Genomic DNA, 12,620 nt, shown 5'->3' on the forward strand with positions numbered 1-12,620 from the left:
TAAAATTACAACGTTTTTTACATATTAATGTAAGAATATAATGACACAAAGAAATGGTCTGAATGAGGCATGACATCTACATAGTACTTTTGATTTTCCCAATATTGCCCAGTATTTCCTAATATTTCCCAGTACTTCCCAGGTACAACTGTTATTTAATCACCTATTATTTTGACAAAATCCAAACGTTTTTTACATTCTATAACTCTTTTCATTGCCTCTGCTTTACAACAACTCTGTGTTCTGTTCATATGTCATGACATAAATGGGATCTGTGGCGTTTCCAAGTCTTTAATTTAATCTAATCAATCACCCCACAAGCCCCGCCCCTCTTCGCGCATGCGCAGAGCCGTGCGGGGAGCTGTCCGCATCAGTCGGTGCTGGAGAGTGTTCGCGCTGCAGCTCCGTTCTCCCCGCTGGACCCACGGAAACAGACGGGAGCGATGGAGGAAGAGTTAAAATGTCCCGTTTGCGGTTCCCTGTTCAAGGAGCCCCTCCTGCTGCCCTGTTCCCACAATGTCTGCCTGTCGTGTGCTCGGAACATCACCGTCCAGACCCCGGAGGGGGAGACCCCGGTGCAGAGCCGCGCGTCGGCCAGCTCCGACTACGACTACCTGGACATGGACAAGATGAGTCTGTACAGCGAGACGGACAGCGGCTACGGCTCCTACACGCCGTGCCAGCTCAAGTCTCCAAACGGGGTGCGAGTGTTCCCCCCGGTCAACCCGCACCGGCACTGCTCGCTCACCTGTCCGCTGTGCCACAGGAGCGTCTCCTTAGACGAGCGGGGGCTCCGGGGTTTCCCTCGGAACCGGCTGCTGGAGGCCATCGTGGCACGGTACCAGCAGAGCCGCGCCGGTTCCGCCTCAGCTCCGTCCTCCTCTAACGCGGTGAAGTGTCAGCTGTGCGACCGCAACCCCGTGGACGCGGCGGTGATGTGCGAGCAGTGCGACGTGTTCTACTGCAACGCCTGCCAGCAGCGGTGCCACCCGTCCCGCGGTCCGCTCGCCAAGCACCGCCTGGTTCCGCCGCGGGTAAAACCGGCGGGAGGAGGCGCGGCGAGCGGTGGAGCGAGCGGCGGCAGCGGTGGTCAGCAGCCGCCCGCCACCGCGCGGAAACCCGCGACCTGCGTGGATCACGAAGCGGAAAACTTCGGCATGTACTGTTACAGCTGCAAGTGTCCGGTGTGCATGAAGTGTCTGGATGAGGGGAAACACGTCAAGCACGACGTCAAACCGCTGGCCGTCATGTGGAAACAACACAAGGTGAGCGAACACACACACACACACACACACACACACACACACACACACACACACACACACACACACACACACACACACACACACACACACACACACACACACACACACACACACACACACACACACACACCTGAGTCCTATAACCTACATAGTGATTTCCGCACTATAAGGCGCACCTATAAGCCTTTGATTTTCTCAAAAACTGACCGTGCGCCTTATAATCCAGTGTCCTTATATATGAAAAAAGTGTTGAAATAGGCCATTCATTAAAGTTGCGCCTTTTAGTCCAGTGCGCCTGATAGTGTGGAAAATACTGCATGATCAGGGAGGCATGGGCACCAAACTGAAGGATCAGAAGACACACAGACTCAAACTGCCTGATGTGCTCTCACAGCCTGTATCAGTTTTCTTTGATTATATGTTTTAAATTTGTGATCTAACACTGCCGAAATGCTGTGTATAGACGGATCTTGGGCCAATGAAGCGTTACTCATATTTTGCAGCAGTTCCGAGTACGGATGTGAATTCTGACTCACTTTTACACCTTCTGCAGCACCGTCAGATGGGGCCTTGTGGACATTTGGTCAGTACCACTAAAATAAAAATACCCAGACACAGACACCTCATGTAATTTCACACCTGGGTGCAATTGAATCCAGATCCAGACCATGATCTAGATGTAGGATGTAATGTGAATGAGACATATTACAAAATTATGCGGATTCAGGGTCATTTAAATGACTTTCATGTATCTTAAAGATAAGAAATGACACCTATATGAAAAAATAGAACCACCAGTAGGAAAATTCAGGGTTGAGGAATCAGACGGTGTTTCTTCATTTGGTTTGAGAAAAATATGATGTCATCAGGGTGACATCAGCATCTTGTGTGCAATGCTCTGATGGTGCACTGATGCAATCAGTGTTTTCCTCGTGGTGGCACAGAATGGAAGTTTGACTGGATTGTGTTTTGAAATGTAGTCTGAAAACTGCTCTCTGATTGGTCAAGCTTTAGTGACAGCAGAGGTATTTGCTTCCTGACTGCTTCACCACAGGTTCCAGGGACTGTTCCTGGATGCATTTTGTAGTCATAATGAAAACTGTCATGTCTCCTCTGAGAGAGAGGATGCTAAAATATGGAGGCTGAAATGTAAAGTCAACTCAAAAACCTTTGTGATCCTGTGTTGAGACTGTAAATGACAGAACGGTGAGGATTCACACACCACAACACAATTACCATAGGTGTTAAACCCCCGTTTGTGTTAGTGTGTGTGCAACATGAGTCAGCCCTGGCATAGGTCACGCAGCATTGTGTTGCTATGTTGTTTTTTTCTACTTCTCCAAGCCTACATCTGTTTGTGATGTGAGTAGAGGTGTAGGAAGTGCAGTGTGGAGCAATTTGATTTGAAAATACCTTCATTAAATGACTTTTAATTCATATCACTAGTCATGTAAAGTAAATATTAATTTGCTTCAGTCATAATTTAGTGTAATTGCGAGACATTTTAACTTTACTTTGATGTCTAAAATTCATTTGATGTTTGTGTTCCATGTTTTATTCCACTATGTTAAATATAACACTTTATTTCGCTTGTTAGATATTGAGGCAGGTCCAGTTGAAGGTGTGAAGTCAGGAAATTTTTTAACCCAAACTGACCCCCGTTGAGGATTTTTACATTTGTAATTTTGATAAAAAGTAACTTTTCTGTGTTTATGCTATGATGATTTGAAAGATTTTTTTATTCCTGAAAACCCTGAAAGATTCAGGAGTACAAGACCACCTCCTCAGCAAAAAATAAAAAATCATTCTCTTTGTAGTCTACTAGGACATAACACCACATTTAGCCACTACCTCCTTGCCATACTCCCCCTCATCGCCTTCATTAAGGGATGATTACAATGATTTATACTTTAATTCATTTCTAAATGACTTTCATGAATTTAAAAATCTTTTCCAGCGATGGGGTCAACCACAGTTCACTTTTTTTCCTCAGTTGACCTGCTTTCATTATTAAAATCCTAATTGATTTTTTTGTGATAATTTTTTTCGTCCTGAAGTAAATATTTAATTTCACCAGTGCTGATGTGGTACATGTAACATTTTAGCAAATAATTGCAATGTAATTTCCATATAAATGATGAATTTATGAATAAAAACGCCCTGGGGACACGAAGCAAACGGGTTCATTTAAGATAAATAAACTGCAGCTGGATTTTATATCTGTCCATTCTTTAATCAGATAGCTCTCCGTTTTTAATGCAACATTTCACGAGGTGAGCATCATAATCTTCACAGTCATCACACTCACATTTCCTGGGTGTAAATTAAAAACCATTTCCACCCATCTCCTGCTAAGTGGGTCACTGGGACTCATCTGCCTGTCTGGCTTTTTTTTTTTTTTTTTTAAAGAAACTGAACGCCTCCAGTCTTTTCATTCATCATTACATCAACTTCTTTCTGCTCGTCATTCACCTTCTCCACATGCCTGTATCCCTTTGCTTCTCATTCTCCTGTCTCTTATTTACATTCTCCTCTCCTGGTATTTAACCCTTCTCCCCACCGATCCTCCCTCCTCCTCTCCCATTTATCACAATGTCCCATAAATGGGCCGTGAAAATCCCATCAGAGGACAAGAGTGTGAGGGCGTTAGTAAGTAATGAGCAGCATATGAATAAGAGGTGGCTGCCACTTAGTTAATATGGTGTCCTTCATGTTGGGAAAGATATATGACTGATGCTCAGTCTGCACAGTCTGAGTTTTTGACTCATGGAGTTCAGACCTGCAGATCTGGGTTTTATTGCAAAGGTTTCTCTTCCTCTAATCTTCTCCATCTTAGGTTACCCTCGTCCATCTGTTCATCTATCTGAATAAACGTCCATATGTAATCAAGTTAGGTCCATTCACAGCTCCTTAAAAACTGCTGGACAGAATTTGATGAACTTTTACATGATGCTTTAGGGGCCCTTAAGGTGTGCATCTCATAATTGGTTTCTTAAAAGCCAGTATGTGAGATATCAAAGAAAGACATTAGATCAGAATTATATTTGTAAATCAAATATTAATTACATCATGATGCACCCTGAGGGTGACTCTCCCTCTCTCTCTCTCACACACACACACACACTTAGAAGACATGAATATGCATATGCAAAGTGACTGAACCTTGGAGAGAATGCTGAGAAGGACACACTGATCCAGTTTCCACTGATCAGTCAAGCAGAAAACACGCTGTCTATTAAAAGCCTGCATGCATGCACATATATGTGCATCCACATGTGTGTGTGTTTGCATGTATGTATGAACTAACTCAGCAGTAAAGAGCAGTCAGCTTTGGCACTGCTCTGGTTTAATTATTAAAAAAAGCACAAATGCAAAGTTGCCTGCTGAGTGTAATTCACTGTTTGCAGCATCATGTTGAGATCATGGATTTTAAACGGGACAGATTTGATTAATATCACATTAGAGATGTTTACTAATCATTTGTGATGTGTTGCAGTAATGATCTTTGTGAACTGAAGCTGTTGATTGATATTTCTATCATATTTGACACATATTCTGAACCGGCAACCCGACACTGACTCTTCATCAATCTAGTCTGAACCATCAACATTCCCCATCTAAGGCTTGACCTTCTATTTCCAGTCTACTTCCTCCAATATCATATTCTCTTATGAATAATGAAGTGTTTAAAGATAATATTACATTTGTTCTTACATCTATAAAGTAATATCTTCTCCAGGCAGCTCAGTGTGGTAAAAGCCAAACATTTGATCCAATGAGGCGAGGATTGTGGTGTTGTTAATATTACAAATGCTAGACGTGGTTTTAAGCAGGAGAACCAGCTTCAAATTTCTTTATTTAGATGTAAAGAAGTCTACTTCCTCCATCTTCTGTGCCAAAATGTCTGCGACGTACACCCACCATCTGCCGTCATCCACACCGCCGCCAAACAAAGACAGCAGTTATGTTTTCATCAGAATTTATTTAGCAGAAGACATTAGAGCCAAATTTCTTCTTCTTTTCTCGGCTCCGGTGTATCCCTCTAATGCTGTTTTTCTCATAAAAGTCTTTCAACCTGTCCTCCTGGAAATCCACACTCTCGCCCTCTCTCTCTGTTCCAAACACCTGAAACTCGGCTGATCCAAAAACAATGATGTAAAATATCTGCCATTTCCTGTGAAAGGAATTTTTCTCAAATTTGTAGGCGGCATCATAATATGTTCTATTTCCCAAGATGTCAGTGAATCTTCTGCTTTTCCTTCTTGGCTTTTTAAGTTTTCTGTGTGGTACCCGAGTTTGGCCCAGTACTGAGTGAGGAATGATGAAGGATTCCATATAGCAACAAACCTTAATGGCTCTCTTGGTACTTTGATGCCCCAACACAAGCCTGTTAATAAATACTACCATGTCTCTTGTTATTCTTCCTTCTGACACCTCATCCTCATGCTCCTCTGTCGGGATATGTTTGAGTTGTTTTAGACCCTGAAATAAAAAGGTGCTGTTGATATTCTACTTCCATGATTTGGAAAAAATATGAGCTTACATTCACCTGCCAGTCCCCGTGTTGGCATCTCTTCTGCAGTCAAACAATTGATGTTGTTTCACTGCAGTTTCACCTTCTGCTGCCGTTAGGCTTCCTCTGCCTGAGAATATGCTAAATGCCAACTGATGCATCCTCAGATTGTTTCATAATTCATATGCACACAAGGATGTCGAGTCAACCAATGAGATTTTCTTCAAGTTCACAGAACTATCAGCTCACATGTGGAATAATAATGGCCATACCAAACAAATGAACGAAGATCTTTTCCTTTCGGCTCGTCACTTTGGGGATCGCCACAACGTGTCCGTCTTTTCGATATCAAATATCAAACTTACAGTTTATGAAATTGCTTTATATATTAATAAAGTAAATTTAAACATTTTGTGACTCCACTCTTCGTAAAAATTCTGTTTTACTTGAGTCCGTATTATCTGTGAATTTAGAAAGAAGTGACTTCAGTTCAGGGGTTCATGGCTGCTACAACAGTTTAGCTACAATAGCTGATGCTAGGATGACACTTCTGAGCCTCCAACCATTCCCCAGTCAATGTGCATTATGGGTAATTTCAGAGCTATGGAATAAAAAAAAAAAACAGTACGTATATCTGTTTCTCCAGAATCATTTCTAATATCTCTTTTAAACGATCCATTGTGAATCCAATATAGGAGTGTGAAGTTCCTCTGAAGGCTGTGCTGGATTTCTGCATTGCATGTAGGTTAATGCATACTCATCCTCTCCTGAGGCTGAAGGCACACGCTGAAAGAAAGGCTGTGTGTAAGTGCTGCTGACCCAGTCTTCTATTGCGTGTGTATGTGTATGTGCACATGCATGAAAGAGTGTTTGTGGTCTATTTTTGGTAACAAAATGAGAGCTGATGCCAGACCTCTAAGGAGAACGTGGACATCCAATAGTGGAAAAATGAGCATTGTTACCATGGTTACAAGCAACCACTCATTCATTTGGAAGCCCAATGCATTAAACCGGCAGAATAGTGGATAGATGAGTGTAGTGTGCATTTGCCTTCAGCTTCTCTTCTGTTAGCTGCAGCGTAACAGTGAATCGTACTAAACTCTTTACACACAATAAATGAATGGAGTCCCATGAGAGGCTGCTGTGCATACACCATCTCCAACAAACCTAATTTACACTTGTTCCATGACAGTTACACCCTCAGCAATATACCTACCCTTTGCATTTATTAATATGGAAGATGCCCCGATCAATTATTGATTAGTTGGGTTATTCTGCAGTTCATTTTGTTGCTCCAGGGCTCTCTCTTTAGAAGCTAACCCCCAGGAGGTAAAGCAAGGGTGATTAAAAACATGTTTCCTCCTTCCTTCTGAAGCTACTTGCAGTAGCCACCGATCCCTTAAAAGTTCTTTTAAGACAATCATCTTGAGATGATGTTGTGTATTGGTTGGTTGGTAGATTGTGGGACGTCTGACAGAGAGAAGAAGTGGAAGCATTTGAAGTAGATCTTTATGTCTCTGCAAGGATATGATTTTGATTTATTAATGGAAAAAAGGCACATGAAAGTGAACTTGAACTCCACATTTTACTGTAATATATTAAGCATTTTATGGCTCATAAGGGATGAACAGTCACTAATTATTTACGACTATGTAAAATGTTCTGACTCTGGGATTTGAAGCAGGCTAAAACAATCTACACAATCTACATGTTTGAGCATATAGGACGCTTTTTCACCATTTACATGTAAAAATCAATATTTACAGCAGTGTAACTGTGTCAAGCCTTTCTGCTCCGTATGATGAACAGCTTTTGCTCCACATCGGCTTATTGAATCTTTATCTAATGCGTATATTTGTTTCTAAATGACTCAATGAGATGTGCACAGGTACATTCATTGATACATAAGTACATTGTCCAACTCTTGTAGCCACTCAGGTTTTCTTGCTGTAATGCTGCTGTCCACCCTGCTGTATTAACATTTAAATGGCTGTGTGGCGGAGCAGAGCGAGGATTGGGCGGCTGGCCGCTGGCGGATGAGAGGATGAAGGGGAGTGGAGATTGGTTTTGACCTCCAGGTGTGGAACACTAATACTGTGTAACACAGCCGCTTGACTGGATTGAGGGAGGAAAGACAGACTATTCTGGCGTAGTACAGTTATATTGTAATGCAATAAATGTAGTTAAAATATCAAAACCAGTTTAAGAGTTCTATGCAAGGAGAAGCTAGAGGCTAATCGATGCAAAGGAGGAGGAATAAAAGGGGATTTTTTTTGGAGGTACACAAGAGGTTTCAACCCCTCCTCCACGTCCCCTGGGTGTGATTTTGACAAGGTCAACACCACCATCGACCATTCAGCGTCTGACAGCCAAACACAAGAGCTGCCCATAGCTGTCATCTGGTTTTGGTTCACAGTGACCTCCATCCTGTCTAAGAGAATACAAATGGTTGATCTTCAACAACATAAATTACAAAAAAATTAATATCAAAAGTAGAAATAGTTCTTGTGTACACAACAAAAGGACTTGTAGTTAGTTATTACTTAGTTTTGATGACCTCAACAAATAAAAGAATAATATATGTGTTCCATTGAATTACTTTTAAGCTAGTTTTCTTCATATTTATTAACTGTTTTACGTGATCTATTGGGCGACGTTATTCAACATTTTGAGCAAGAGTTATCCGACAACTGCACTTTAAAGTGCAGTCATGCTAGAAAAGAGACTCCGAAAAAGATTTGTGCTCTGTCACCTTCATTTCAGTTGAATCCATGATTTGTCCTGGGCTCTAGGAAATTCAACCCAAGAATAATTGTCGACTTACATAAGAGATGAGGTAATGTATTTCAAAACCCGAACTCCTTAACCTCAAATGTGCCAAAAAATGATATGCAATTATTGATAAGAAAAAAAAAAAAGAACGCCTGCGGTGTTAACCAAGTTGTTGTCGCTGGTATTCAGGTAGAAATCCTCCACCAACAGCCAGAGTCACCAGACTATAAAATGTTCCATCGTTGTCTGGGATCGCTCTACTGAGCATTTGATTTATTACCCTCTTTAAAACTCTAAAATCACCTCCTTTTTCACGCCTGAGCTTGACGAACGTGATTGTCTCTTAAGACATTTATCATTACAATTTTCACTGAACATTTCATCAGTCATTGCTGTAATTAACAGTAATATCCATATTCAATTTTTCAGTTTGTAAGGGAGTTAGTTTATCTCCACTGACAAATTCCTGTTCTGAAAGTTTTAATGCTCATCCTACTTGCCACTCAGCCGTCATTTTGCTTTAACATCCTGATATTTGCGTATCAGCAAAGCAACACATCTGGAGCTTGATGAATGTCAGCCGTCTCTCTGAATGTCACGGACTGAATAAATGGTCCTCCATCGTTCCCATAATAAGATAATGAGATAATGGCACTTGTCTCTGAGAGGAGAAGTGAAAGGTGCTGACAGCTGGAAAAAAGAAAAATGACTCTCCTGTTTGGAAGAGTAATAAAGGATGGAAAAGGTCGAGGGGAGGAGAACAAAAGAAACAATGAATGGAAGAAATTGGATTTCTGAATGTACGTTTCAGCTCTGCAGACACATTGATCTTTGCTCAGATGGATTTCTCTTTTTTGTTTTTTTTCTTGGTTTTATAGTCACGTGTTTCTGTGTCTCTTTTGATTCAAATATCTTCAGTGGCTCGCTGGTCTTCGTCCTGCTGGGCAGACTTGTCACATTTGAAAGCTTTTGCTAGGGTCTACTTGATGTTGAAGCACGTGACTGTAGCCCAATTTAGACCTCACAGTGACTGTATGAACTTATTTGTGAGGAGTTGTCCTTCAATAACCATTAATCTAACAACAACAACAAAAAGAAAGGCTACGGCAACAACAGCAAGTCATTTATAAATGAACTGGGCTACTACCTGGCATTGCATTGTTGGTAAAACAAAAACCCACTGAGAGACAATTTGAGAATTTTGTTGCAAACCAAACAGCTGAAGACTTTTAGTACATTAGAATAAAAAGCTTGGTTTTAATAATTTAGATCACTTTTGTTGAGTTTATCCCACTGTTTGATTAGGAAAATACACTTTATGAAGAATGTCGCCACATCTCTCAGCCTCACACAGAATGCCTGCTGTGAAAGCTTGCAGGTCCCCACCACTTTGAAAATTTGAAATACAACCAGTGGTTTAAAAATAACAAACAATAAATGAGTTAAGTGGGTCTGTTGTAAATGAAGGCGCCGACAGGCAGGTGGGTGGATGACGCTCAAAATCCTGAGCTGCTGTTAAACGATTCAATGAATGAGCCAGACGGTTCAAATAAGAGAGGAGGGGGTGTGCCAGGGTGGCCCTGTGACGGCGCATCCGTCATCCTCTTGTTAGCATCTTGGCATACGCACATGTGCGCACACACATCCACCCGTACAGACACACACACACAGACATACACACAGATAACAGCTTGCAGGGACAGATGGCCTCTTGGTAAGGAGCAGCGAGAAGCTCCACAGAAGGGTTGGTTTGATTCATGAACCCTGACCTCCACACGTCCCTCCTCCTGACTCTGGACCACACGTGCAGAGGAGAGATAGAGGGATGGACGGGGATAATGTGTGTGTGTGTGTGTGTGTGTGTCAGACCTACTTTGATATATGACAGAGGGAGTAGTGGCAGAAGAATCACATAATAATGAATACTAATTCAGGGTTAAAAGGTCATCACTCAGAAGTTTGTGTATCAGTTCACTTGTTCATAGTTTGTTTTTTACTCATTCACTGAGAATTAGAATGAAATTTTTCATTCCAACTCAAAATCACGTGTGGATGAAAACATCGTTCAGTGTGTGCAGAGAAGAGAGGAAGACAAAGGCCTCGCACAAAGCATGTGAAAGAGAATCAGTAAATTATATCTAGCTCGCCAAGTCTAAGCAGTCATTAAATGTGTAATGACTGCCTAGACTTAGCGATCACTTCTCCACCCATAATTAACGGCGAAGTCATGACAAAATCCTCCTGATTACTCCCTTCTTTCTGCTTTTGTCAAACCTTTGCTTCAGCAATGAGACAGAAGAGTTGCTGTGATGTTTGTGGGTGTATTTGGGCTGATCCTGTCAGAAATCACATCACTTTTAAATCCATCAACATGACCAGACCTTTGCTCCATGTAGCAAATATAGCTGTTATTATTCCTACCCACAAAGAAAGAGCTACACTCGCTTCATCTTATCACGGTCTGGATCTTTGTGTGTGTGTGTGTTTTCTTTTTTCTCATTTACCAGTGGCTGATGCACTGATGATGATCTTGACTTGTCTGTTTTGACTAATGACTGTTTCTACAAAGTCCTTAAAATATCTTTAATCATATGAGCTGTCATTTTGAAATCTCGCAGTCTGTTATGTGACATGAGCTTAACTTTAATTTATAATTTATTTCATACAATTAATAAAACTTAAAAAACGTAAAACTTTAGATGATGGATAAACATACTCCTACTAAAACCTTTCAACCTCAGATGGTTTGCATTCATCATGATTTACTACATTTATAGAAATGAATAAACCAACACCAAAAAAATCATTCTGTAAGCTATTGTTCTAAACATTTAAGAATGTGAAATTGTGAATCTTAATAACTAATCAAACTAAACAGCAAGGTCAATGCACAGCCTTGTTTTTTGCATGTCAGGAAATTTATATTTACATTGTTGAATCTAAATTCATCTGTCTAGCATACAAGCAGAGGTTAAATCAATGTGAACTGCCTAAATTCAGCCTTTTGAGTATGTGAGGCGTGAGCAGCACTGCCGGGTTGAACTTTTTAATTAACCTATGTTCACAGTTTTTACAGCAAAGTATTTTATCTGTGCTTGCAGCTGCGGGAGAGAGATGCATTAGCTGCCTGTTTGCTGTCATTTTCTGTTGCTTCTCTTCTTTCAACATGTGACTACATACTATAAATAAATAAAATGACAAGCTTCAGTTTATTTTCATTTTATGCTTTTCAGTACATTTTAAATTTCCCAGTAGGTCATTCAGTGGTTGAAACCTGAAAGACTAACTTTCACAAGCACACTTATGTTTTATGTCTGGAAATTTATATCTGTAAATTTACATCATTTTGAGCTCTTCATCTAATTCCATTATTTTATTTTCTAAATCAGGTTGTGTGTATCTGTTTGCTGCAGATTTGATTACGTATTAGTTTGTCATTTTTAGAGCATAAACATAACACTAAAGTATTAAAATTGTCTCATGTGACCTGAAACCTAATTTCCAGGCTTATTTCATTGTGTGTCTTTGCAGTGCCAGCTTTCCCAGGCCCTGAACGGTGTATCCGACAAAGCTAAAGATGCCAAGGAGTTTCTGGTTCAGCTTAAGAACATGCTTCAGCAGATACAGGTAACACTTCTGTTTAGTACTGGACGAGTTATACTCTTTAAATATCTTTATCTTATCAGCTGGACATTTAAAGAAGTTTTCATTTTTATAAAATTGAATGGCTTTTGAGTGTTCTGTACTGCTATTAAAGCTAACGTGCTTTAGAAGGGTCATAAATGCATTTCCTGTTCTTGTGCTACCATGTCTGTTATATACTATAATGAACAGCACACTAAACAGTACACGACAACGGCTGTTTACAGTCAGTATCCTGATGTTTGACAGGTGGAATTGTGACCCATCTTATGATTTGATTCACACCCATTCTCTATTCTGAAAGCATTTGTGTAAGAGCTCAGAGCCAATCACACAGCCGCCTTCGTGTTTGTCCTGTCTCAGGATCTCTGTATGGTCAGGTCATGGGAGGGGAACGTCAGATTTTACCAGAACCAATACCCATGTCT

The 12,620-nt window shown here is 40.8% G+C and overlaps 1 protein-coding gene across 1 annotated transcript in view; it reads left to right on the forward strand.

Moving 5' to 3' along the window:
- Positions 1-288: 288 nt before the first annotated feature.
- The window catches only part of LOC137613211 (E3 ubiquitin-protein ligase TRIM9), a 29,534-nt gene continuing 17,202 nt past the window's right edge, over positions 289-12,620 (forward strand). The window contains exons 1-2 of the mRNA XM_068342235.1: positions 289-1,265; positions 12,082-12,177. Of these exons, the coding sequence (XP_068198336.1) occupies positions 444-1,265; positions 12,082-12,177 (918 nt within the window). The 5' untranslated portion in view covers positions 289-443. The remainder of the gene's footprint in view (positions 1,266-12,081; positions 12,178-12,620) is intronic.

Source organism: Antennarius striatus, chromosome 19 (assembly GCF_040054535.1).
Source record: "Antennarius striatus isolate MH-2024 chromosome 19, ASM4005453v1, whole genome shotgun sequence".
NCBI classification, from domain to species: domain Eukaryota; kingdom Metazoa; phylum Chordata; class Actinopteri; order Lophiiformes; family Antennariidae; genus Antennarius; species Antennarius striatus.